Source organism: Bombina bombina, chromosome 1 (genome assembly GCF_027579735.1).
Source record: "Bombina bombina isolate aBomBom1 chromosome 1, aBomBom1.pri, whole genome shotgun sequence".
Taxonomy (NCBI): Eukaryota; Metazoa; Chordata; class Amphibia; order Anura; family Bombinatoridae; genus Bombina; species Bombina bombina.
The window spans coordinates 293,766,507-293,790,836 of record NC_069499.1 but is presented as its reverse complement, the minus strand read 5'-3'; the positions used below and the strand labels follow the sequence as shown (position 1 = coordinate 293,790,836).

The 24,330-nt window shown below is 37.3% G+C and overlaps 1 protein-coding gene across 2 annotated transcripts in view; it reads right to left on the bottom strand.

The window, feature by feature from the left end:
- The window catches only part of HEG1 (heart development protein with EGF like domains 1), a 151,900-nt gene that overhangs the window by 73,752 nt on the left and 53,818 nt on the right, over positions 1 to 24,330 (bottom strand). For both annotated transcript variants that reach the window (XM_053698057.1, XM_053698058.1), the window contains exons 2-4: positions 2,353 to 3,810; positions 2,149 to 2,265; positions 115 to 237 (exon numbers count right to left, since the gene is read on the bottom strand). In XM_053698057.1, the coding sequence (XP_053554032.1) occupies positions 115 to 237; positions 2,149 to 2,265; positions 2,353 to 3,810 (1,698 nt within the window). The remainder of the gene's footprint in view (positions 1 to 114; positions 238 to 2,148; positions 2,266 to 2,352; positions 3,811 to 24,330) is intronic.

The window sequence follows — 24,330 nt, the reverse complement described above, 5'->3', positions numbered from 1 at the left end:
GACTAGTGCAAAAAGTTACTTGTCCACTAAATTTTAAATGAAGGTAAAATTTAAATTTCTTACTTGTGAACTAGCATAATATTATATATATATATTTTGCTGGCTTTGTCTTACCTAAGACACACCCAGTTCCTTTCTCCTGAACATATCCAAGATGGCACTGGCAGCTGTACGAGCCTTTAGTATTAGTGCAGGAGGCCTGAGATGGACAGGGGTTGGTAAGACATTCATCCACATCTGAAGGTAGAACAAGTAATAATTACAGAAAGTAAAAAAAACATAGATTATCTCACACACTGCTACATAACTCTAACTTCAATCTACCCCCAATTTGTATTTGTAGCACCTTCAACCCTCCAAGTCATCAATAGCTTGAATTTTCTTGACAGACCATTTTTTTGTTAACCAGTGATTAGACCATTCCACTAACTGGTGCTGAGGCAATATTGCTTAATTTTGCCCCTCAGATCATGTAACAAAAACTACAGCAACCTGGAGCATCTGGGCAAAAGGAGACACATTTTATGTCCACTGTGCACATCATCAAACAATAACCTCCCTGACTAACATGCACAAAAAGTGCCCAGGCACCATATCCTATAAAAAATACATATCTTATATACTTATCTTGCATCAGAGATGAATTATTCAGCCACCTACACATTTCCCACAGAGACTCACCATCAACGTGTCAAATACACACGTACACCCACATATAACACACCAGGCCATCATCCATGAATCTCTCACTCATAAATACTTAAAGGGAGATGAAAGTCAAAATTAAACAGAGAATTAGATTAAAAAAAAAAAAACTTCCAATTTACTTTTACTATGAATTTTACTATGTTCTCAGTTGGTACCATTTTTTGAAAGCAAACGGGACAATCTACTCCAGATTTTTTATTGTTTTAAAAGATAGATAATCCCTTTATTACCTATTCCACAGTTTTGCATAAACAACACAGTTATATTAATACAATTTTTACCTCTGTGATTACCTTGTATCTAAGCCTCTGCAGACTGCCCCTTATTTTAGTTCTTTTGACAGACTTGCATTTTAGCCAATCAGTGCTGACTCATAAATAACTCCATAGGAGTGAGCCCACTGTTATCTATATGGCACACATGAACTAGCGCTGTCTAGCTGTGGAAAACCTTTCAAAATACACTAAGATAAGAGGTAGCCTTCAAGGGCTTAGAAATTAGCATATGAGCCTACCCAGGTTTAGATTTAAATAAAGAATACCAATAGAACAAAGCAAATTTAATGATACAAGTAAATTGGAAAGTTATTTAAAATGGCATGCCCTATCTGAATCCTGAAAGTTTAATTTTGACTAGACTGTCCCTTTAAGTAGGTTCAGTAGTGTGCATTTGTCTTGAGTACTGTCTGTATAACATTGATACAAACAATGATGCACATACTGCTGCATATAGTGCCTTAAGACACATGCATACTCCTGAGTCTTCCTAGGTATGCTCTCCTGAAAAGGAGTCAATTTGATTTAAATAAAAGAAGTAAATTAGAAGGTTTTTTTTTTCTAAATTGCATTAAAGTCATAAAAGTTTTATATTGACCTTCATGTCCCTTTAATAAAGCTCATGAATATATACTATCTACAGCACGGCTTAACAAATAGCAGGACCAGACCCAGGGAGTCATTAATCCTAATATTTTAACACTCAATATTAACGTTTCGTATTTTTTTCACCATATATCTATTAAAAAAAACCTTATCCTGGATTATAAAATCGCTGCTGACTACTAAATATTATGGCCATCTAGTAAATTCCATGTAAATTTGTCACTCCTGGTCTATCCCAACTAAAGCCATCCAAACATCTCACGTCATTAATAACTCTCTCACACAAATAGACTCACTATATACAGATTTCTCACATATAAACTCATATACCCACATCACATATACCTACCCACAATCATCATATTTCACACATACAGATCTGCCATCAATACATTTTACAAAGACCACAGAAACCACACAAACGCCACACAAATCGCTCACACTTAACTGTTGCCAGTTTTGACTGTAAGACTTCTATGGAACTATATAAAGAAATTATTTTCTTCTGCATATCATCTATCACATAGCTAATTTGTAACAATGTTTTGCTGACACTTACCAATTTCACAGTGTTTTCCCTGCCAACCAGGTGGACACACACACCTGTAGGTTTTATTAATCCCATCCATCACACAGAGACCATCATTCTGACAAGCGTTGAATAAGCAGAGACTAGCTGAAAAATAAACAACAACAGATAGCTAAACCACTTATTAATATTTGTGAGGAATCAGTGTAACCAGCAATGCATAAAATGACAAACCTGAATTTGCTGTTGTAGTAGACAGACCTGTAGTTATCAGAGTCATTTTTAAGGTAGTAGCATGAACTCCACTTTTTGTGCCAGACGTTGCTGTAGTTTGTAAACTTGCTTTATTGCTTTTGGTGCTAATTGTTGACCTTATTTTATCCAACCATGGTGGTAACGTTTTTTGGTCAACTTTATTTGTTCTGTCTGTCAAAACCTGATGTTCTGGTTCATCTGTAGTCACAAAGGATTCACTTGTCCTGGTATTCCTGAGAGTTGGCTGGGGAGAATCCTGTGTTCTGTCATTTATTTGTGATACAGAAATACCTGAAGAACTTATTGTAGACAGCAATGTAGATTCAGTCGGTTGCACAGGAGTTTCAGAAAAATGTTTGTTCTCAGTGACATTTGGGGTTTGCGTTTTATCAAATGTAGCAGTTGCCAGCAATATTTCTTTTGTTGGTTTTATGGTTTTATCCAATAAACCATCAATCACTGTTGAAGGTGTGTCGTTTGTAGAAGTAGAAGTTATATCAAGGAAATGATTTGTAGACTCTGAGATAATGGTCTGATTATGGTGTTGGATGGTTTGGGGGATAAGCCAAGTTGTTGACCTATTTAGATCTGTAGAAGACTCAGTTGTACCACTGGGTGGCTCTGATCTGAGAGCGACACTTGTTTCTGTTTTCTCTGCTAGAGAAGGAAAAGTGGATGTTGGCAGTTGAGATCTAGAAGCCAACTCAGGCAATATAGACCCTTGAGTTAATGAGAAGTATGAAGTAGTTGAAGAAGTTACAGTGTTGATATCTGAGAAGGATGGGGACTGTGAGGTAGACAAATATGTTGATAAAACTAATGTTGAAGGAATAGGTGATAGAGTAAGAACATCAGCCGATGAAGATTCTCTTGTAGCGGAGTGGGACAAAGTAACATTTTCAGGAGATGAAAATGATGTGGTAAAGAATTCGGAGGAAGCTATAAATGGCATTTTAGAAGATGAAAATTCAGAATGAGTTAGGGATGAATTAGAGGAAAAGGATGAATCTAATTGTGATGTTGATGATGATGATGACGATGATGAAAATGATGTTACTAGATCTACAAAGGTATTATTTGTCAGTAAATCTATTCCTTTAAAATTGTCTTTTGTGTTTGGAGCAGTGACTGGGACACTGGTGAAAGGGACAGTGGAATTTGAAAAGTTATGATCATTGGTAGATGCTGCTGTGGAAACCCTGGTCATAAAAGGGCCAGTGCCAGGAAATGAGACGTCAGATTGTGTTGTGTTAGAGTGTTGAGTTGTGTTAGAGTGTTGTGCTGGGAGTTCTGTGATATCCAGAGAGACATTAGTTACTGATAACAGTGTTCTGTCAGATCCTCTGCTGAAGGTAGAAGAAAAGTACAACTCTTCTGTGTGTGTCACCCGCTGATTTGCATGTCTCTTTGTGGCTGATTTTTGGATAAGTTCAGTAGCTAAAAGAAAAAAAAAATATTTACAATGACTTTTTTATAAATTAATTAACACTGTTAAAACTGATATAACAATAGGACCTGATTAAGAAACAACATCCTCACATAATTTGTTTTCATTTCATAGGAAAATAAATAAGCCTAATTTTATAATGAATCATTTGCTGAACTATCAGTTAAGGGATTAACTCCTACCAAAAGCATGGGTATCCAAACAAACATGAATTAAATATTATAAAACATTATTTATTATTTTATATCTTTAGTAAATAGCTTTACATATATAAAAATGACTATAGGGCAGTATCAGCAACCGGTGGTCCAAGGACAACATGTGTCACTTAGTGACTTCCTCTACTACAGCCATCATCTTCTGCAGATCTATATGCTCTCCCATTTTAACCACCATACAAAGAAATATAATCTATTTTACACCAAAAATGCCTAGATGCCAGTACCAGCATTCAGTCAGTTCTGCTGTAGGTCTAATAAAAGAGTGTATGGCCCATCACTGCTATAATATGTAGCCTGGTGCATTCTCCATCCTTTCTGTAACTGAGAACTTCTTTAGATTTCACTTCACCTACCACATGCCAGTTTCTGGGCATATGGCCTAGTTAAAGAATTTCTTTATCTCAGGAATGAATTTCAGTCCCTTTTTGTATTGAATTCAACTTCAGCTCCTGGGTGTCAGAGAGATGTCTGCATATATTATGTAGCAGGCAAGTAGTTAATGCAACCAACATTTCCTTATTTAAAGTCAGACTTTATAAATATAAAACATTTTGGCAACATATCACAAGAAACCCTGATATAATATTAAACAAACTACATGCTAGACAACAGGCAGGGTAATATATTATGTCATTATTAATAAAGTATGAAATATACAGAAACAAAGTTAGCTGTTCACTTTTAGTTGTATATTTACTAAGCAGCAGAAAAGGAACATGAAACCCAAAATTTTTGCTTCATTCTCTTGGAATCATTTGTTGAAGGAGCAACAATTCAATTCTGGTTTCTAACTGAACACATGGGTAAGCCAATGAAAATCTGTATATATCTTAAGACCGCTGCTCCTTAACTCTTCCGCCACACAATCATCCCAATGCGATACGATCGGGATGATTGTCACCTTCTGCTAGAGGCTGATTGTGCAGGGGGTGAATGTGCGGGGGGTGGCATTGCACAAGCATTTTTTCGTGAAATGCTTGTGCAATATTAAATGCCAACAGCATATGCTATAGCCAATCATGTCCGCCTGGGGTTTGATACATCTACCCCTTAGCATCAACTATATTAAAGCATAATAAAGAAGGTATGTTACTCACAGACAGGAAACACATCTTTGAAAATTACAGACACAGAGAGGGGGCAACATTGAAAGGATATGAAACCCAAAACTTTTCTTTTATGATTCAGACAGTGCATAAGATTTTAAACAACTTTCTAATTTACTTCTCTTATCAATTTTTCTCCCTTCTCTATTTATTGTTGAAAAGCAGGGACATATGCTTAGGAGGCGGGGCATTTCTGGAGCACTATATCGCAGTAGTTTTGCAAGAATGTTATCATTTGCAAGACCACTAGATGGCAGCACTATATCATGTCATGTAGCGCTCCAGATGCCTACCTAGGTATCTCTTTAACACAGAATATCATGGGAATGAAGCAAATTTGATAATAGAAGTAAATTGGAAACTTTTTTTAAAAATGGTGTGCTCTGTCTGAATCACAAAAGAACATTTTTTTGGGTTTCATGTCCCTTTAATGGTAATTTTACAGCAGCATCACTCCCCAAAACACCCTATCACAAAAAGTCAGATCTCAATAATACAAGTTACAGTTTACAAACTTCACATATAATTCATTTAAATCGGTTTAGTTCTGGGTGACACCCAAAAAGGATACAAATGTTGGCAGTAAGCAGTCTTACATCCTCTTGCATAAACGTAACAATTCATAAACAAGAAAAATACCAGAGAGGAAATGGTTAGCATTAGTAGAGATACTGATAGCTGTCTCACAAACTGTAGTTCTCTTCTCAGTATATTTATAAAAATGTTATGAAACTCATAGGCTGTGCACTCCCTGACCTTATCTAACGGACTCAAGCAGCTTGTAAAAATAGCAGCAATGACGTCACTGGAGCCTGTCCTAATTTATACACAATATAACCGAGAGAACAGAAAAACCCAAAACCCCCTCTAAACGTTTCTCATTTTGTTACAAAAGCTAAATAAATGTATCAAATCTAAAGAGACATTGTAATGTAAGTATGACATGCTTCAATTCTATAATTGACCATAGATAAGCGGCTAGATTACAAGTCTTGCGTTATGGTGTGGTACCGCTGAAAAATTGGCCATTGCGCGTGGAATGGCCGGTAACGCATATTACAAGTCGCTGTGGTATAGCTATACTGCAAGCATTTTAGCCTTAACACAACCCTCCATTCCGCACTCACCGGGATGAAGATAGAAGATGCTCTCTGGATGAAGACTTCTCGCCACCTGGATGAAGATGGATGTCCAGACTTCAGGAACCGTGAGTAGATTTTCTGGGGTTAGTGTTTTATTTTAATTTAGTTGGGTGTTTTTTTTTTTTAGATAAGGGATGGGCAGTGAAAGAGCGGAATTTCTTTTAAGGGCAATGCCCATACAAATGCCCCTTTAGGGGCAATGGGTAGCTAAGGATTTTTTTAGACTTAGGTTTTTTTATTTTGGGGGGTTGGTTGTGTGGGGGTTTTTACTTTTAGGGGGGACTTTGTAATTTTTTAATGTAAAAGAGCTGTTTAACTTAGGGCAATGCCCTACAAAAGGCCCTTTTAAGGGCTATTGGTAGTTTATTGTTAGGTTAGGGGGGTTTGGGGGGCTTTTTTTATTTTAATAGGGCTATTAGATTAGGTGTAATTTTCATTATTTGGGATAATTTCATTTTTTATTTTTTGTAATCTTTGTGTTTTTTTATTTTTCGTAAATTTTAGCTTCTTTTTTGGAATGTTAGATTTTTTTTATTTTTTCGTAGTGTTAGGTTTATTTAAATTTAGTTTTTTTAATTGGTATTTTTTTTTATTAGAATAGTTATGTTAGGTTAATTTATAGTTTAATCTTAGGTTTTATTTTAAATTCACAGGTAAGTTTTTATTTATTTTACAATAGTTAATAGTTTAATTTAGTGTTTTGCGATGTGGGGGGCGGCGGTTTAGGGATTAATAGGTTTAGTTTATTAGTTGCGATGTGGGGGGCTGACGGTTTAGGGGTTAATACTTTATTATAGTGTTGGTGATGTGGGGGGCCGGCGTTTTAGGCGTTAATAGGTTTTTTGTAGTAGTAGCCGCAATGTGGGTGAGTGACGGGTTAGTGGTTAATAGGTTTTTTATTAGTTGTGATGTGGGGGGCCAGGGGTTTAGGGGTTAATCACTTTATTTAGTGTTGGGGAGCGGCGGATTAGGGGTTAATAACTTTATTTTGTGTTGGCGATATCAGGGAGCGGCTGATTAGGGGTTAATAACTTTATTTAGTGCCAGCGATGACGGGGAGTGGCGGATTAGGGGTGTTTAGACTAGGGTTTTATGTTAGGGTGTTAAATATAATTTTCTTTCCCCCATAGACATCGAAGGGGTTGCGTTATTTGCCATTCCATTCCATGATCGCAGTTGTTAGTTTTTTTTCTAACACTCTCCCCCCATTAAAGGACCAGTCAACACATTAGATTTGCATAATCAACAAATGCAAGATAACAAGACAAAACAATAGCACTTAGTCTGAACTTCAAATGAGTAGATTTTTTTATAACACATTTCAAAGTTATGTATATTTCCACTCCCCTTGTACCATGTGATAGCAATCAGCCAATCACAAATGCATATACGTATAGTCTGTGAATTCTTGCACATGCTCAGTAGGATCTGGTGACTCAAAAATTATAAATATAAAAGACTGTGCACATTTTTTTAATGGAAGTAAATTGGAAAGTTGTTTCAAATTACATGCTGTATCTGAATCATGAAAATGTAATTAACCTGAGTGTCCCTTTAATGTCTATGGGAGAAAGCGTGCACAAACACGTAAACTTAGTTCTTGGCTTTTGTGAGGTATGGAGCTTAATGCACCATAATGCACAGCACAAGGAAGTTTTTCAGTAACTCGTAATGGCAGGGCTATGGAAAGTGCGATACCGCTCATTTTATTGCGTTATTTTCGCACCCGTTATAGCACAAAACTCGTAATCTAGGTGATTGTATTTACCCCCCCCCCCCAAGAAGTTAAAAGGACACTAAACCCAAATATTTTCGTTCATGATTCAGATAGAGCATGCAATTTTAGGCAACTTTCTAATTTACTCATATTATCATTTTTTCTTTGTTCTCCTGGTATCTTTAATTAAAAAGCAGGAATGTAAAGCTTATGAGCCGGCCCATTTTAGGTTCAGCACCCTGGATAACACTTGCTTATTAGTGGCTACATTTAGCCACCAATAAGCAAGCATAACTCAGGTTCGGAATGAAAAAATGGTCTGGCTCCTAAGCTTTACATTCCTGCTTTTTAAATAAAGATAGCACGAGAACAAAGAAAAATTGATAATAGGAGTAAATTAGAAAGTTGCTTAAAATTGTCTGCTATAGCTGAATCATGAAAGAAAGATAACTGGGTTGTTAGCTAATTAGAAGCAACAGTCCCACAACCCTGCCAATAAACAACTTTGTCCTGCTTGGGAGCTGCAGTTCTTGGTGTATCAGGGAATTAACTTTACCTATGTGTTTAAGACTAAAGTCATTTAAGAGGAACAGATATAGAGTGAGTGCACCTAGTGTGTGTTTATTTAGAGAAAAATAATTTTTGTCTAAGGGAAAATAGTTTTTTTGTAACCACGCTCTGGACCCTACGAATTTTGACAGTAGTTCAGTAGACAGTAGACAGTAGACAGTAGTAGAATAAAGTGTGAAATAACCAAGGTGTGGGGAGCTAACGGTGTGGTTTAAAAAGTGTTGTATCACAGTGTTATCACAAAGTGTTGTATCACAGTGTTATCACAAAGTGTTGTATCACAGTGTTATCACAAAGTGTTGTATCACAGTGTTATCACAAAGTGTTGTATCACAGTGTTATCACAAAGTGTTGGATCACAGTGTTATCACAAAGTGTTGTATCACAGTGTTATCACAAAGTGTTGTATCACAGTGTTATCACAAAGTGTTGTATCACAGTGTTATCACAAAGTGTTGTATCACAGTGTTATCACAAAGTGTTGTATCACAGTGTTATCACAAAGTGTTGTATCACAGTGTTATCACAAAATAAAAATAATTAAGCTTATATACAAAATGTATTTATTTAAAAACACTTTAAAGCAAGTAGAATGTAAGTATAGAGCTCTAATACTTTAAAACATTAAAACAGTGTACAATTTTAAGGACAACATTGGAGAATTTTGAGCAGTATTTATGATTTGTGTTCAATCTGTTCATATAATTTGATTAGTTTCGTGTTTTGGTTAAAAAGTTTTTTGTGTGAATGTTTTTCTTGTACTCACGATTTAGTCCTGAATAAAAATACTTTTTTAGATGGCCTTAATTTGTGTCCAGGATAGGCCGTAGGAGAGACAAAGGAAATAGGTGACTGTCTTATGTTTAAGACGCTCCTTCTTTAGAAAGGTCAGAAATGGCAACAAATGTAAGCAAAGTTGTAAAGTTGTTTCTGTTTCAAAAGATTCTTTTCTTTTGTTCCAATTCTATGAGACAATGTATGTCTCTATATTTGATGTGCTTAAAAATTTGATGTGCTTAAAGATTCTTAGCCGTTTTTACTCGTTGGTATGATGTTTGATAGCGTAATAAACTCGTTGGTCTCTGAGACTGTTTACCCTATTGATGTGGTAGATTTGATGTTCAGGGTTTGCAGGAGTCTCGAAGAGGCTTGTGGTGTTTATTGGTATTGCTGTCTTTGATCCGAAATGTAATCGTTGGTCTCTGAGACTGTTTACCCTATTGATATGGTAGATTTGATGTTCAGGGTTTGCAGGAGTCTCTAAGAGGCTTGAAGTTTTTATGGGTAGTACTGTCTTAGATCCGATATCAATTTCGGAGTACAAATAAATTTTAAAGATTCTGAGGACCGGGACAATTTATCTGTCCGTAGAGGTCTCTTGTGGTAAATTGCTTCTTTTGCGCTTGTAAACGTTCAAACGCTAAATAAGGTGAATCCGTTTGTAAGTTCAAAATCCCACAGTGTGGGCATATAGTATCAAAAGAGGGTGCACACTCAGGTGGGCAGATCTACGCGTTTCGGCGGATGCCTTTATCAAGATGCCTCTGAGAGTGTTCGCGGTCATTTTTAAAGGTGTAGGTGAGTCTTGATTGGTCAGTTCGTGGTTTTTTGTTGACCAATCCCTGCTCATATTTTGGAGCGGTATTTTCATTTACATTTATTAGCGTATACTGATTAGCAAAATTAGACAAGTTGTAATGATAATTAGTGTTAAACACTTTGTAAGATATAACTACAAATACAATCTAATACTTGATCTGACAATTTATGTGTTTGTGTGTGCGCCCTCTGAATAAATTAGTGTTTGATGGGACAAAAATGAGACAAAAGTGATCAGATAATGTGATAACTTGGGTTTAAAGGTTGAGCAATATGGTACTTATCTTTGAAGTGTTATAGAGGTGTGTTATTTGGAGTCTCGAGTTTTTATGTTCTTTATGTAACTTTTGTTGAAGATAAGGATATTATATCACTGGTTTTCCAAATGTGGTTATTTTGAAATTATCGTAATTTGTTTTGGCAGTATAGAACAGAAACTTTAAATCTGGAAGTTTAAATTAGAAAATTTAGATCGAACTCCATATTTAATCCATGTGGGTATAGAGTTTTAAAGGAGTAGATGTACTCCGCTTCTTTTCTAAGTAGGAGGTTTTCTAAATTACCACCTCTTGGATTGAGGAAAACTTTTTTGACTCCCCAAAATTTCATGTGGTGGATGTTGCCACTGTGATGTTCAGTAAAATGTTTGTATAAGTTGGTATTAGTTGATTTATGTTCTATATGATGAAGGTGCTCTCTTATGTGGTCTCTAAGCATACGGCTAGTTTGGCCAAAATATTGTAAACCACATAAACATTGTATGCAGTAGATAACATTCTTATCTGAACAGCGTATGATTTCTTTGATGTTGATATATTGATTATTATTAGTTGATTTTAAAGTCTTTATCTTGCTACTATGCTTGCAGGATTTGCAGGATATGCAAGGGAAATAACCTTCAACTTTTTCATTGTTAAGATCAATTATGTTGGGCTTATGAGTTGCCTTATTCTTGAATTCACTTGGTGATATTATGTTTTTTAGATTTTTTGCTTTAATAAAAATGATGTCTGGATAGTTTTTCAGTCTATGTCCCAAAATTTGGTCCTGTTTTATATAGTGCCAGTGTTTGTTTAGGATCTTTTTTATTTCATAATGTTGTGAGTTGTACTGTGTTATGAACGGTATAAACAATGAATCGTTTATTTTTGGGTTAATTTCTGGCTTTTGTTTAGGTGCAAGTATCGAGTTTCTATCCATTTCTTTTACCTCTAGTTGTGTTCTATCTAATGATTGGATATTATATCTTTTTTCAATGAATCTGTGTTTTAGAATTTCAGATTGAGTAGAGTATTGATTAATGTCTGAACAATTTTTCCTAATTCTAGTAAATTGATTTTTGGGGATGTTTGTTTTCCATTTGTTTAAATGGCAGCTTTTATTGTGTATGTAGTTGTTGGCATCAGTTTTTTTTAAAAAGGTTTTAGTTGTGATTAATTTGTTTTTAATTTCTATTTCTAAGTCCAAGTACTTGATTGAATTTGTACTGAATTCATGAGTGAAAATGAGGCCTAGTGTGTTATTATTTATATCTTCTAGGAATAATTCTAGAAGTTCAGGTTCGCCTTTCCAAATTATAAATAGGTCATCTATGTAGCGATAATATAGCACAAGGTTCACCCCCCATGGGCTAGAGTTTATATATTTTGGGACATAGACTGAAAAACTATCCAGACATCATTTTTAAGAAAGCAAAAAATCTAAAAAACATAATATCACCAAGTGAATTCAAGCATAAGGCAACTCATAACCCCAACATAATTGATCTTAACAATGAAAAAGTTGAAGGTTATTTCCCTTGCATATCCTGCAAATCCTGCAAGCATAGTAGCAAGATAAAGACTTTAAAATCAACTAATAATAATCAATATATCAACATCAAAGAAATCATACGCTGTTCAGATAAGAATGTTATCTACTGCATACAATGTTTATGTGGTTTACAATATTTTGGCCAAACTAGCCGTATGCTTAGAGACCGCATAAGAGAGCACCTTCATCATATAGAACATAAATCAACTAATACCAACTTATACAAACATTTTACTGAACATCACAGTGGCAACATCCACCACATGAAATTTTGGGGAGTCAAAAAAGTTTTCCTCAATCCAAGAGGTGGAAATTTAGAAAACCTCCTACTTAGAAAAGAAGCGGAGTACATCTACTCCTTTAAAACTCTATACCCACATGGATTAAATATGGAGTTCGATCTAAATTTTCTAATTTAAACTTCCAGATTTAAAGTTTCTGTTCTATACTGCCAAAACAAATTACGATAATTTCAAAATAACCACATTTGGAAAACCAGTGATATAATATCCTTATCTTCAACAAAAGTTACATAAAGAACATAAAAACTCGAGACTCCAAATAACACACCTCTATAACACTTCAAAGATAAGTACCATATTGCTCAACCTTTAAACCCAAGTTATCACATTATCTGATCACTTTTGTCTCATTTTTGTCCCATCAAACACTAATTTATTCAGAGGGCGCACACACAAACACATAAATTGTCAGATCAAGTATTAGATTGTATTTGTAGTTATATCATTACAACTTGTCTATTTTTGCTAATCAGTATACGCTAATAAATGTAAATGAAAAAATTGCTCCAAAATATGAGCAGGGATTGGTCAACAAAAAACCACGAACTGACCAATCAAGACTCACCTACACCTTTAAAAATGACCGCGAACACTCTCAGAGGCATCTTGATAAAGGCATCCGCCGAAACGCGTAGATCTGCCCACCTGAGTGTGCACCCTCTTTTGATACTATATGCCCACACTGTGGGATTTTGAACTTACAAACGGATTCAAGCAATTTACCACAAGAGACCTCTATGGACAGATAAATTGTCCCGGTCCTCAGAATCTTTAAAATTTATTGGTACTCCGAAATTGATATCGGATCTAAGACAGTACTACCCATAAAAACTTCAAGCCTCTTAGAGACTCCTGCAAACCCTGAACATCAAATCTACCATATCAATAGGGTAAACAGTCTCAGAGACCAACGATTACATTTCGGATCAAAGACAGCAATACCAATAAACACCACAAGCCTCTTAGAGACTCCTGCAAACCCTGAACATCAAATCTACCATATCAATAGGGTAAACAGTCTCAGAGACCAACGAGTTTATTTCGCTATCAAACATCATACCAACGAGTAAAAACGGCTAAGAATCTTTAAGCACATCAAATTTTTAAGCACATCAAATATAGAGACATACATTGTCTCATAGAATTGGAACAAAAGAAAAGAATCTTTTGAAACAGAAACAACTTTACAACTTTGCTTACATTTGTTGCCATTTCTGACCTTTCTAAAGAAGGAGCGTCTTAAACATAAGACAGTCACCTATTTCCTTTGTCTCTCCTACGGCCTATCCTGGACACAAATTAAGGCCATCTAAAAAAGTCTTTTTATTCAGGACTAAATCGTGAGTACAAGAAAAACATTCACACAAAAAACTTTTTAACCAAAACACGAAACTAATCAAATTATATGAACAGATTGAACACAAATCATAAATACTGCTCAAAATTCTCCAATGTTGTCCTTAAAATTGTACACTGTTTTAATGTTTTAAAGTATTAGAGCTCTATACTTACATTCTACTTGTTTTAAAGTGTTTTTAAATAAATACATTTTGTATATAAGCTTAATTATTTTTATTTTGTGATAACACTGTGATACAACACTTTGTGATAACACTGTGATACAACACTTTGTGATAACACTGTGATACAACACTTTGTGATAACACTGTGATACAACACTTTGTGATAACACTGTGATACAACACTTTGTGATAACACTGTGATACAACACTTTGTGATAACACTGTGATACAACACTTTGTGATAACACTGTGATACAACACTTTGTGATAACACTGTGATACAACACTTTGTGATAACACTGTGATACAACACTTTGTGATAACACTGTGATACAACACTTTGTGATAACACTGTGATACAACACTTTGTGATAACACTGTGATACAACACTTTGTGATAACACTGTGATACAACACTTTGTGATAACACTGTGATACAACACTTTGTGATAACACTGTGATACAACACTTTGTGATAACACTGTGATACAACACTTTTTAAACCACACCGTTAGCTCCCCACACCTTGGTTATTTCACATTTTAAGACTAAAGTCAGAAATGCTAAAATTACGCACTCTTACGAATTAGAGTCTGCCATTTTTGCATTCAAAAGTCAATTAAAGGGGCTTAAAGGGATATGAAACCCAAACATTTTCTTTTGTGATTAAGAAAGAGCATGCAATGTACTTCTATTATCAAATTTGCTTCATTCCCATGGTATTCTGTGTTGAAGAGATACCTAGGTAGGCATCTGGAGCACTACATGGCAGGAAACATTGCTGCCATCTAGTGCTCTTGCAAATGGATAACATTCTTGCAAAACTGCTGCCATATAGTTATATAATTGGTTAACACATTTCTTTATTGCACTTGCATAAATAAATATGTGTTTGCAAAGGGATTAAATAGTTAAAGTCAGTTTTAAAGCAGCAATGCGCTTCTGCTCTAGAGCTAAACATGTCTGGTGATTGGTGGCTATGCACATATGCCTCTCATTAGCTTACTGACTGTGTTCAGCAAGGTCCCAGTAATACCTCACTACTCAGAAACCGACTTTAACTATGTATTTATCCTCTATGCAGGAGCTAAACACATAATACACAATCAACAGTGCAATAAGAAAATGCACAACGTAGACAAATTAGAGCATTAATATTGGCCAGGTTACAAGTGCAGTAAGCGAAAGGGGGTTTATAGTCGGTGTTTGCAAGCATCAGATTTACTGCTCTTATTACAAATTGAAAGTAACCTTTGTTGCAATAGGATGGGAGGGCTGTTCTTACCTGATAAAAGCTTATACAACCCTGGATCAGGCCTCTTTGCTCCCCTTTTGTTTATTGTATTTGTGTCATTTGTTTAGATAGATGATGGCAATGAGAGTGACAGCTTTGGCCACGGTAGGTTTAGTCAAACTCGCTCCGTAATCAGAGGCCCTAAAATGACTCTCCCTTGGTTTGCTGCTTGCTATACAAAAGAAAGAAGAAGGTTGGCGCTTACCACTTCCAGGGATCCGTGCATTCAGGCTGCGTTCGCTTCAGCGTAGGCACATGTCCTTCGTCCGGTGATGCTTCCTGGAGCTCTGGTCCTAACGCCTCCGCTTCCGGCGTACACTTGTGACGTATATACCAAACAAAGGAGCCTGGCTAACAGAAAGGAGACTTCACAAATCTTCAACAACCTCTCGGTTCAGGGACATCCATAAAGGGAAGACACACACCGGTCAGTATACTTAAAAACAGGATCTTTATTGGAGTGGATAAAAACAAAGTAGGAGACAAGGCTCCATTAAACAGGAAAAAAGGCTACAGCGTAACTGACTGCAGACATGTTTCGCGTGTGTCTACACGCTTGTTCACTGCTGTCTCAGCAGTGAACAAGCGTGTAGACACACGCGAAACATGTCTGCAGTCAGTTACGCTGTAGCCTTTTTTCCTGTTTAATGGAGCCTTGTCTCCTACTTTGTTTTTATCCACTCCAATAAAGATCCTGTTTTTAAGTATACTGACCGGTGTGTGTCTTCCCTTTATGGATGTCCCTGAACCGAGAGGTTGTTGAAGATTTGTGAAGTCTCCTTTCTGTTAGCCAGGCTCCTTTGTTTGGTATATGCTTGCTATACAACCCTTCATCCATGGAATAGAGTTTTATTTAACTGCAGAGGTCGTTCTTGGCCCAGTGATAGAAAAGAAAGGGGACAGAGTGCAGATTTGCCAACAGGAGTGGTGGAGCAACTAATGCAATGGCCCTGGGGTGCTCCTCTATCCAGTAGGCAGGATAAAAATCTCAAAGATGTCCAATGCCTCTGTCAAACATGAAGCAACTGGGGGCTCTGCTGCAGGACATCTGATCTTGGCCACTGAGCGGTTGTGGAGTGGAGTAGGTTATGGCCGTCCTAAAAAAGCTTGTTTTGTTGTTGAATAAAGTGATAAAACTGTGATTGATCTTATTTTATTTTGGGTTGCAGGTGGCATCGGACAAGATGGGGACAGAAATGGGGAGGGTGAACTAGAGGTTATTAGTGAGCTTCACTAAATAACTAACTGTTAGTTTAACCCTTTACGAACAGGGAGTATTCTTCACCTATTCCAACTCACCACAATCAAGAAACATCAGGGATTTTAAAGCTGCAATCTCATGATCTATGTGGTAAATTGAGAATATTCTTATATAAAGTTATTGAAAGCAAGAAACACCTGGGAATAGAAATATTCCTAACCCAGGAAATATAATACTCACTCAACTATTATCTGTTCTGGTATTTCCTAAGCATATGGCAAACATCTTGAGTAAAAAAAAAAACACTTCAGAAAATGTTTTTTAAAAAAAAAAAAATTAATGCCCCAAATACAAGCAACATGCTGTCGGTATTTTTCAATGTAGGGAGGACATGATCTAGCATGATACATCTGCCCCTAATAGAAAGAAGAGTGGTTTAAACTTCAAAAGTGGTTTATTTACTTGTAAATGCAACAAAAAAGTGAAAGTATATATGCTACTTTTACAAAGGTACGTAAGCTAATCAGCACTGCCTGCATTTGTTCCATTAAAGGATCACTATAGTCGGAAAAATGATCTAATCTGTTACAGCATGTCATTTTATGACTATCGACCCTGCAGTACTCTATGTTTAACCCCCGGCAAAGGGGTTAAACACTCAGTAGAAGTGCCGCTTGAGACCCACAGAGCACTGCTGGTCCCAAGCGTAACTCTCCACTGATCCAATCAGCAGCTCTAGCCGCACGACTCAGATGTGCAACTAGAGCTGCTTACTGGATTAGTAGCAGGATCCCCACGGGACCAGCAGTGCACTGTGGGTCCAAAGCAGGACCCGCAGCTGATACAATCAGCAGGTGGTTAAACACAGAGTACTGCAGGGTCAAAATTAGAGCATGTAATTTTTCAACTTTAATGGCCCTTTAAGTGCAAAACATCTTTATTCTTATGAGTAACCAAAAAAGTCCTTTAAACCAGACCTTGACAAATGTGTTCAAAATCTAGGAGCCAGACCATAAATTTAGGAGCCAGAAACTTTTGTCCATCCCTTATAATTGATCTATTATATAATATACATATAAAAGAAACTCGAACAATCGATTGTTTGTTTGTTCTAAGGCCCGATTAACACCTGGGAGTAGCTTCTTTTAGCCAGTTATTTGGCCCGGTTACCACCTGTGAGTGGTTTATTTTAACCAGACGTGGACTCCTTGCCCAATGTTAACTCAGGTTAACTGTTTCGCAGAACAAAAAAGTGTCACAAAACACATCAAAACTACATTACAGTACAGTTGCAGAAAAGAAAAGTCCAAAGCGAACAACCTCATAAAAATAAAATCAAGGCTTTATTATCGTCATGATTAAAAAACAATAGCTATGACAACCCGTGACGTCCGCACGAGAATACGGGAGCACCTGGGGCACATAACAAATGAGAATCGCTGCTCTGAATTAGCCAGGCACTTCATTGACATACACAAAGGGAGTGTGTGTAATTTTGAATGGAATGCAATAGAGACCATTAGATGCCCTCCTAGGGGTGGAGATAAGTGGCCAATATTAGCTAGACAGGAGGTCTATTGGATCAATAAAATGTGCACACTGACTCCTAATGGTTTCAATTCAGAAAATTATATTAGTAGTTTACACATTGCCCCTTTTTCTGTCTATTTGTTATAATGATCCTGCATTTGTCCACAGCTAAATTGAATATCCTAGAAAACACAAGAGTCTAAGGGAGATATCTCCATGTGCGGGGGGTGGATTTTAAAGTTAACTGCATAATAAAATGGCATTGATATGTACTAGAGTTACATGATTATGTTTACCTGCCTATATATGAGAAATAATTGTTGACCTTCTGCCTTGTGGATATATGTAGCTACTATTGGATATATATGTGATAGCAGAATCAGCAATTGCCTGTGAAAATGCAATATTTGATTTGCTCTGAAATAATCTATAAATGTATACGTTTGCTTATAATTAATTAAATTTGATGACATTTTATGTAACCTGAGCCCCTCCATTGTACATATCCGTATATAATTAGTATACTATAATTAAAGGGACAGTCAAGTCCAAAAAATAAATAAATCATGATTTAAAAAGGGAATGCAATTTTAAACAACTTTCCAATTTACTTTTATCACCAATGTTGCTTTGTTCTCTTGACATTCTTAGTTGAAAACTAAACCTAGGAGGTTCATATGCTAATTTCTTAGACTTTGAATACTGCCTCTAATCTGAGCGCATTTGACCACTAGAGGGCATTAGTTCATGTGTTTCATATAGATAACATTGAACTCATGCATGTGAAGTTACCCTGGAGTGAGCACTTATTGGCTAAAATGCAAGTCTGTCAAAATAACTGAAACAAGGGGGCAGTTTGCAGAGGCTTAGATACAAGTTAATCACAGAGGTAAAAAGTATAACAGTGTTGGTTATGCAAAACTGGGGAATGAGTAATAAAGGGATTATCTTTCTTTTTAAACAACAACAATTCTGGTGTTGACTGTCCCTTTAAGTCTTTTTCTATGCATTGAAAAAGTTAACTCTGTTCCTACCTTAGTAAGAGAAAGGGGTGTTTTTTTAATAACCAATGGGAAACATGTACATGGTTTAAATTTGTGCAACACCTGTTTGAACATATGGTCTATGATTACGGCTATGCTCTGCCGAAACACGTAAGACCACTTCTAACTTTCCCCTTTTGGATGGTTCCTATGTGTTTTGTTTTTTTTAATCATGAAAATAATAAAGCCTTGATTTTAATTTTATGAGGTTGTTCACTTTGGACTTTTCTGCATTCATATTAGGAGAGAGAGGAGCTCGCCTGTCCGTAACTAACCTTACAGCTTTGGGTTACTGGCATTATACGGATCATCTGAATACACTGAAGGTAAATGGAGTAGGCAAGCACTTCACTTGGAGCCGGACCATACAGGGAGTGCAGAATTATTAGGCAAGTTGTATTTTTGAGGATTCATTTTATTATTGAACAACAACCATGTTCTCAATGAACCCAAAAAACTCATTAATATCAAAGCTGAATATTTTTGGAAGTAGTTTTTAGTTTGTTTTTAGTTTTAGCTATTTTAGGGGGATATCTGTGTGTGCAGGTGACTATTACTGTGCATAATTATTAGGCAACTTAACAAAAAACAAATATATACCCATTTCAATTATTTATTTTTACCAGTGAAACCAATATAACATCTCAACATTCACAAATATACATTTCTGACATTCAAAAACATAACAAAAACAAATCAGTGACCAATATAGCCACCTTTCTTTGCAAGGACACTCAAAAGCCTGCCATCCATGGATTCTGTCAGTGTTTTGATCTGTTCACCATCAACATTGCGTGCAGCAGCAACCACAGCCTCCCAGACACTGTTCAGAGAGGTGTACTGTTTTCCCTCCTTGTAAATCTCACATTTGATGATGGACCACAGGTTCTCAATGGGGTTCAGATCAGGTGAACAAGGAGGCCATGTCATTAGATTTTCTTCTTTTATACCCTTTCTTGCCAGCCACGCTGTGGAGTACTTGGACGCGTGTGATGGAGCATTGTCCTGCATGAAAATCATGTTTTTCTTGAAGGATGCAGACTTCTTCCTGTACCACTGCTTGAAGAAGGTGTCTTCCAGAAACTGGCAGTAGGACTGGGAGTTGAGCTTGACTCCATCCTCAACCCGAAAAGGCCCCACAAGCTCATCTTTGATGATACCAGCCCAAACCAGTACTCCACCTCCACCTTGCTGGCGTCTGAGTCGGACTGGAGCTCTCTGCCCTTTACCAATCCAGCCACGGGCCCATCCATCTGGCCCATCAAGACTCACTCTCATTTCATCAGTCCATAAAACCTTAGAAAAATCAGTCTTGAGATATTTCTTGGCCCAGTCTTGACGTTTCAGCTTGTGTGTCTTGTTCAGTGGTGGTCGTCTTTCAGCCTTTCTTACCTTGGCCATGTCTCTGAGTATTGCACACCTTGTGCTTTTGGGCACTCCAGTGATGTTGCAGCTCAGAAATATGGCCAAACTGGTGGCAAGTGGCATCTTGGCAGCTGCACGCTTGACTTTTCTCAGTTCATGGGCAGTTATTTTGCGCCTTGGTTTTTCCACACGCTTCTTTCGACCCTGTTGACTATTTTGAATGAAACGCTTGATTGTTCGATGATCACGCTTCAGAAGCTTTGCAGTTTTAAGAGTGCTGCATCCCTCTGCAAGATATCTCACTATTTTTTACTTTTCTGAGCCTGTCAAGTCCTTCTTTTGACCCATTTTGCCAAAGGAAAGGAAGTTGCCTAATAATTATGCACACCTGATATAGGGTGTTGATGTCATTAGACCACACCCCTTCTCATTACAGAGATGCACATCACCTAATATGCTTAATTGGTAGTAGGCTTTCGAGCCTATACAGCTTGGAGTAAGACAACATGCATAAAGAGGATGATGTGGTCAAAATACTCATTTGCCTAATAATTCTGCACTCCCTGTATTGGCGGATGACATCACCCGGAAGCGACGATCGCACATGCTGTGCAAGTTCACAGGAAGATACAGCGTATTCCGGCTGGAAAAGCGATTAGATCGGGATTACATCTGATTGACCGGAACGAAAGGGGTAGGGTTGATTACGTACCACAGTCCCCCGCCAATCTCGAGAAAGAAGCTTCCTTGGAGTGGTGAGTCGGGCACAGTGAGAACTGTTCGCTCAAGATCTTTGTTTGATCCGGTTGTGATCGGTACATATGTAAAATCCCAGTACCTACACTTATGACTTAGGGATCCTTTTTTCCTTGTTCTTAAGTACAGTTGCACTCATAATAAATACTCAAATATATGAGGTTTCAGGTGTTTGGAAAAAAAGCAGTCAAAGGGCTTTAACAATGAGATACATATATATACATGTCTAAAGATGTATATGTATTCATAATATGTTTAGACATGTGTACATATGTATTTATATGTATTTACAGACATATATACACATATAAACACATAAATACATATGTTTTTTCATGTACTCTTTTCGCGTGTCGGGTTAGCGCACAAGTGAAAACAGTTTACTTTCAACTCATAATACGAGTGGAAGTGAAGCTTACTTGTAGCACAGTTAACGCCCGAGCAGGAGCGTTAAATAGGGGTCCACTTGTCATCTAGCCCTTAGTGCGCAGAAGTGTCAAGAGTGGCAAATGAATTCACAGGGTTGAAGGGAGTTTAAGCATAACCTGCCTACAAAATTGTATGCATCATATCATGGCACCACATAGCCATTAGCAAAACAATTAATTAAAGGGACATGAAAGTTAAAATTAAACTTTTATGATTCAGATGGATCAATTTTAACATACTGTTCAACATACTTCTGTTATCAAATTAACTTTTTTTCTTGCTATCCTTTGTTGAAAAGCATACCTAGGTAGGCTAAGGAGCAGCAATATACTACTGGGAGATAGCTGACTTTGGCTAGCTATGAGCATATTCCTCTTGTCTTAGGCTTACAAGATGTGCTCCCATTAATGCTGTGAAGCTCACTTTTACTATGTTTTAACCCATTTGCAAAGCCCAAACATAAGGGCAACCATCAGGCAGAACAAACAGGAACAAAGATTAAAGGAACCGCATGTTTTTAACATGTGCTTGATAGGTAACAAGCTCCAGCTAAAAAGTCAGTTTAGCAAGAATAGGCACAAATTAAACATAACTACCACAGGCCACAGATTAATTTAGTAGATTTTGTTTCTTTTTCTATCACCCATGCAGCTTGAGGAGGAAGACTTGGTAGGGGTCTTACATAACCCTCTCCCTAACTGCAACTTCAGAGCACAAGACAGAACAAGGCGAGCTGGATGCATCTGATAAAAACATTTGAGCAAAGCAGAAGCATGAAGATGCCATAACCCTTACAGGGCCATAACCCTTCCAGTGAACCAGGAACTGGATATGTTCCCTATGTATGTGTGAATCCAGGATGCTTAGAACCTCATATTTCCCCAAACCCTGTAGCCAGGGGTGTATTTTGGCCTAGGCAAACAAGGCACTTGCCTAGGGCGGCAGATTGGGAGGAGCTGAAATCAGGTGCTGTATGATGACTGTGATCGATCCTTGTTGATTTGTGGCTGCACTCCCAAAAGTAATCCAAACGGATACTCAGCTATAGACAAGAAGAAGAGACAAGAGAGGCGCCAACCATAAAACAGTATCGTAGGGGCCCTACGATACTGTTTTATGGTTGGCACCTCTCTTGTCTCTTCTTCTTGTCTACAGCTGTGTGTATGTGACAGTGTGTGTCTGTGAATGTGTGTGTGACTGTGTGTGTGTGTGACAGCTCAGTGGCTTGTTCTATGGCCCGGTTACCACCTGGGAGTAGCTTCTTTTAGCCCAATTGTGCTTTTCACAGAGAAAAACTTTCCTGAAGTATATCAGTCTGATCCTGCCTAACAAGGTCAGCCATAGAACAAGCCACTGAGCTGTTGTTCATTCCTGGTAGACTGCTTCTCTTTCTGTATTTATTTGTATTATGACCCTGGGGAATGTCTCCCTAAGGGTGATGGGGAAACCAGACGTGGACTCCTTACCCAATGTGCTTAGAGGGATATGGCTGCACCTCACTGAGGAGGCCAAATCGATTGTCTGAGGTTGCCATGTTCCTTGTTCAGAGGAGGATTGCCTGGTATTTCGGGAATGGATTGACCTGACTAGACGGGATCAGACTGATATACTTCAGGAAAGTTTTCCTTTGTGAATAGCACAATTGGGCTAAAAGAAGATACTCCCAGGTGGTAACCGGGCAATATAACAAGACACTGAGCTGTTGTCTGTTCCTGACAGAATGCTTTTCTTTCTATATGTTGTTGTGTAAATGTAAACAAGGAAAAACCAATATCAGAGGAAATGGGGGGGGGAGGATAAACCATGTCAAATTGCAACAACTCTGTGTGCTTCGGGCCCGAAGAAACAATAACATTCACAGTTTCTTTCATAACTGGACCAAATGTAATAGGGCTGCTATCTACTACAAACAACTGAATTAAAAAAAATCTCTTGCAAGGGTATTCCAATATTAAAATAAAGTGGGGAAGTGAAAAGTCTAAAAAACACTTGCTAGCCCTGGAGTCAATTATGGTGTCAATCCATACTTTCTTTGATGTCCAATGCAAAGTAATAGTTAAAGACCGGTATGAGGCTGCAGCAACAGAAGGAATGTTTAGAAAAGTAGTACCTGGAATATGCATACCCACACTCTTCTTCTTCTGTCTGGACAGAATATCAGGATCTGACACAATTTAGACTGTAAAAATACAGGCAAAGATTTCTGTGTTTTGAGCTTTCAGCCGAGAATAGAGGACCTCTAATGGCTCCATTCTGCATTGCTTCATCTTGTTGACTGGTTTCCTCAGGAGTAAAGGAGGCAGTAGAAGGTGAGGCTAGCCAAGTAAAAGCATGATGGCTAATAGATCTCTCTCTTTGTCTCTCTATCAGACATCTGTCAATCTGTATAACTGTTATTCTTTCAAGGTCAGTCAAAGCATCCACACATGCTAATTTATCTTTTAAGACCTCAGATAGTTCTATATGGAATTAATCCAAAAGAGCTGGAGCATTCCTGTTGGTACCACTTGAAATGCAGTGAAAGTCTAAAGCATAACGATAACCTGGCATTTTCCCTTGTTTGAGGGCACATATAGATGTTCTGTGCTGTGGTTGAATAGAATTGATTGTCATATAATACACTCATAGCAGACACAAATGATTCCCAAGAATTAAGAATCTCACTCTTATTCAGGACTAGAATATGCACCCAGGCCACTGCCTCCCCAGAGAGCAAGGAAATAGAGCAAACTCGTAGAAAATAATATCTGGCATGCAGTGACACATTAGCTAAATTGCTTAATGTCACAATTGAAGTTTCAGGCAAAGGAAGATTAGGTTCTAGAGCCATATGATGAACATTCTGTGGGGTCCCAACTACAAAGCATTGCTGGTATTTGCAGAAACTGGGGGAGCTGGAA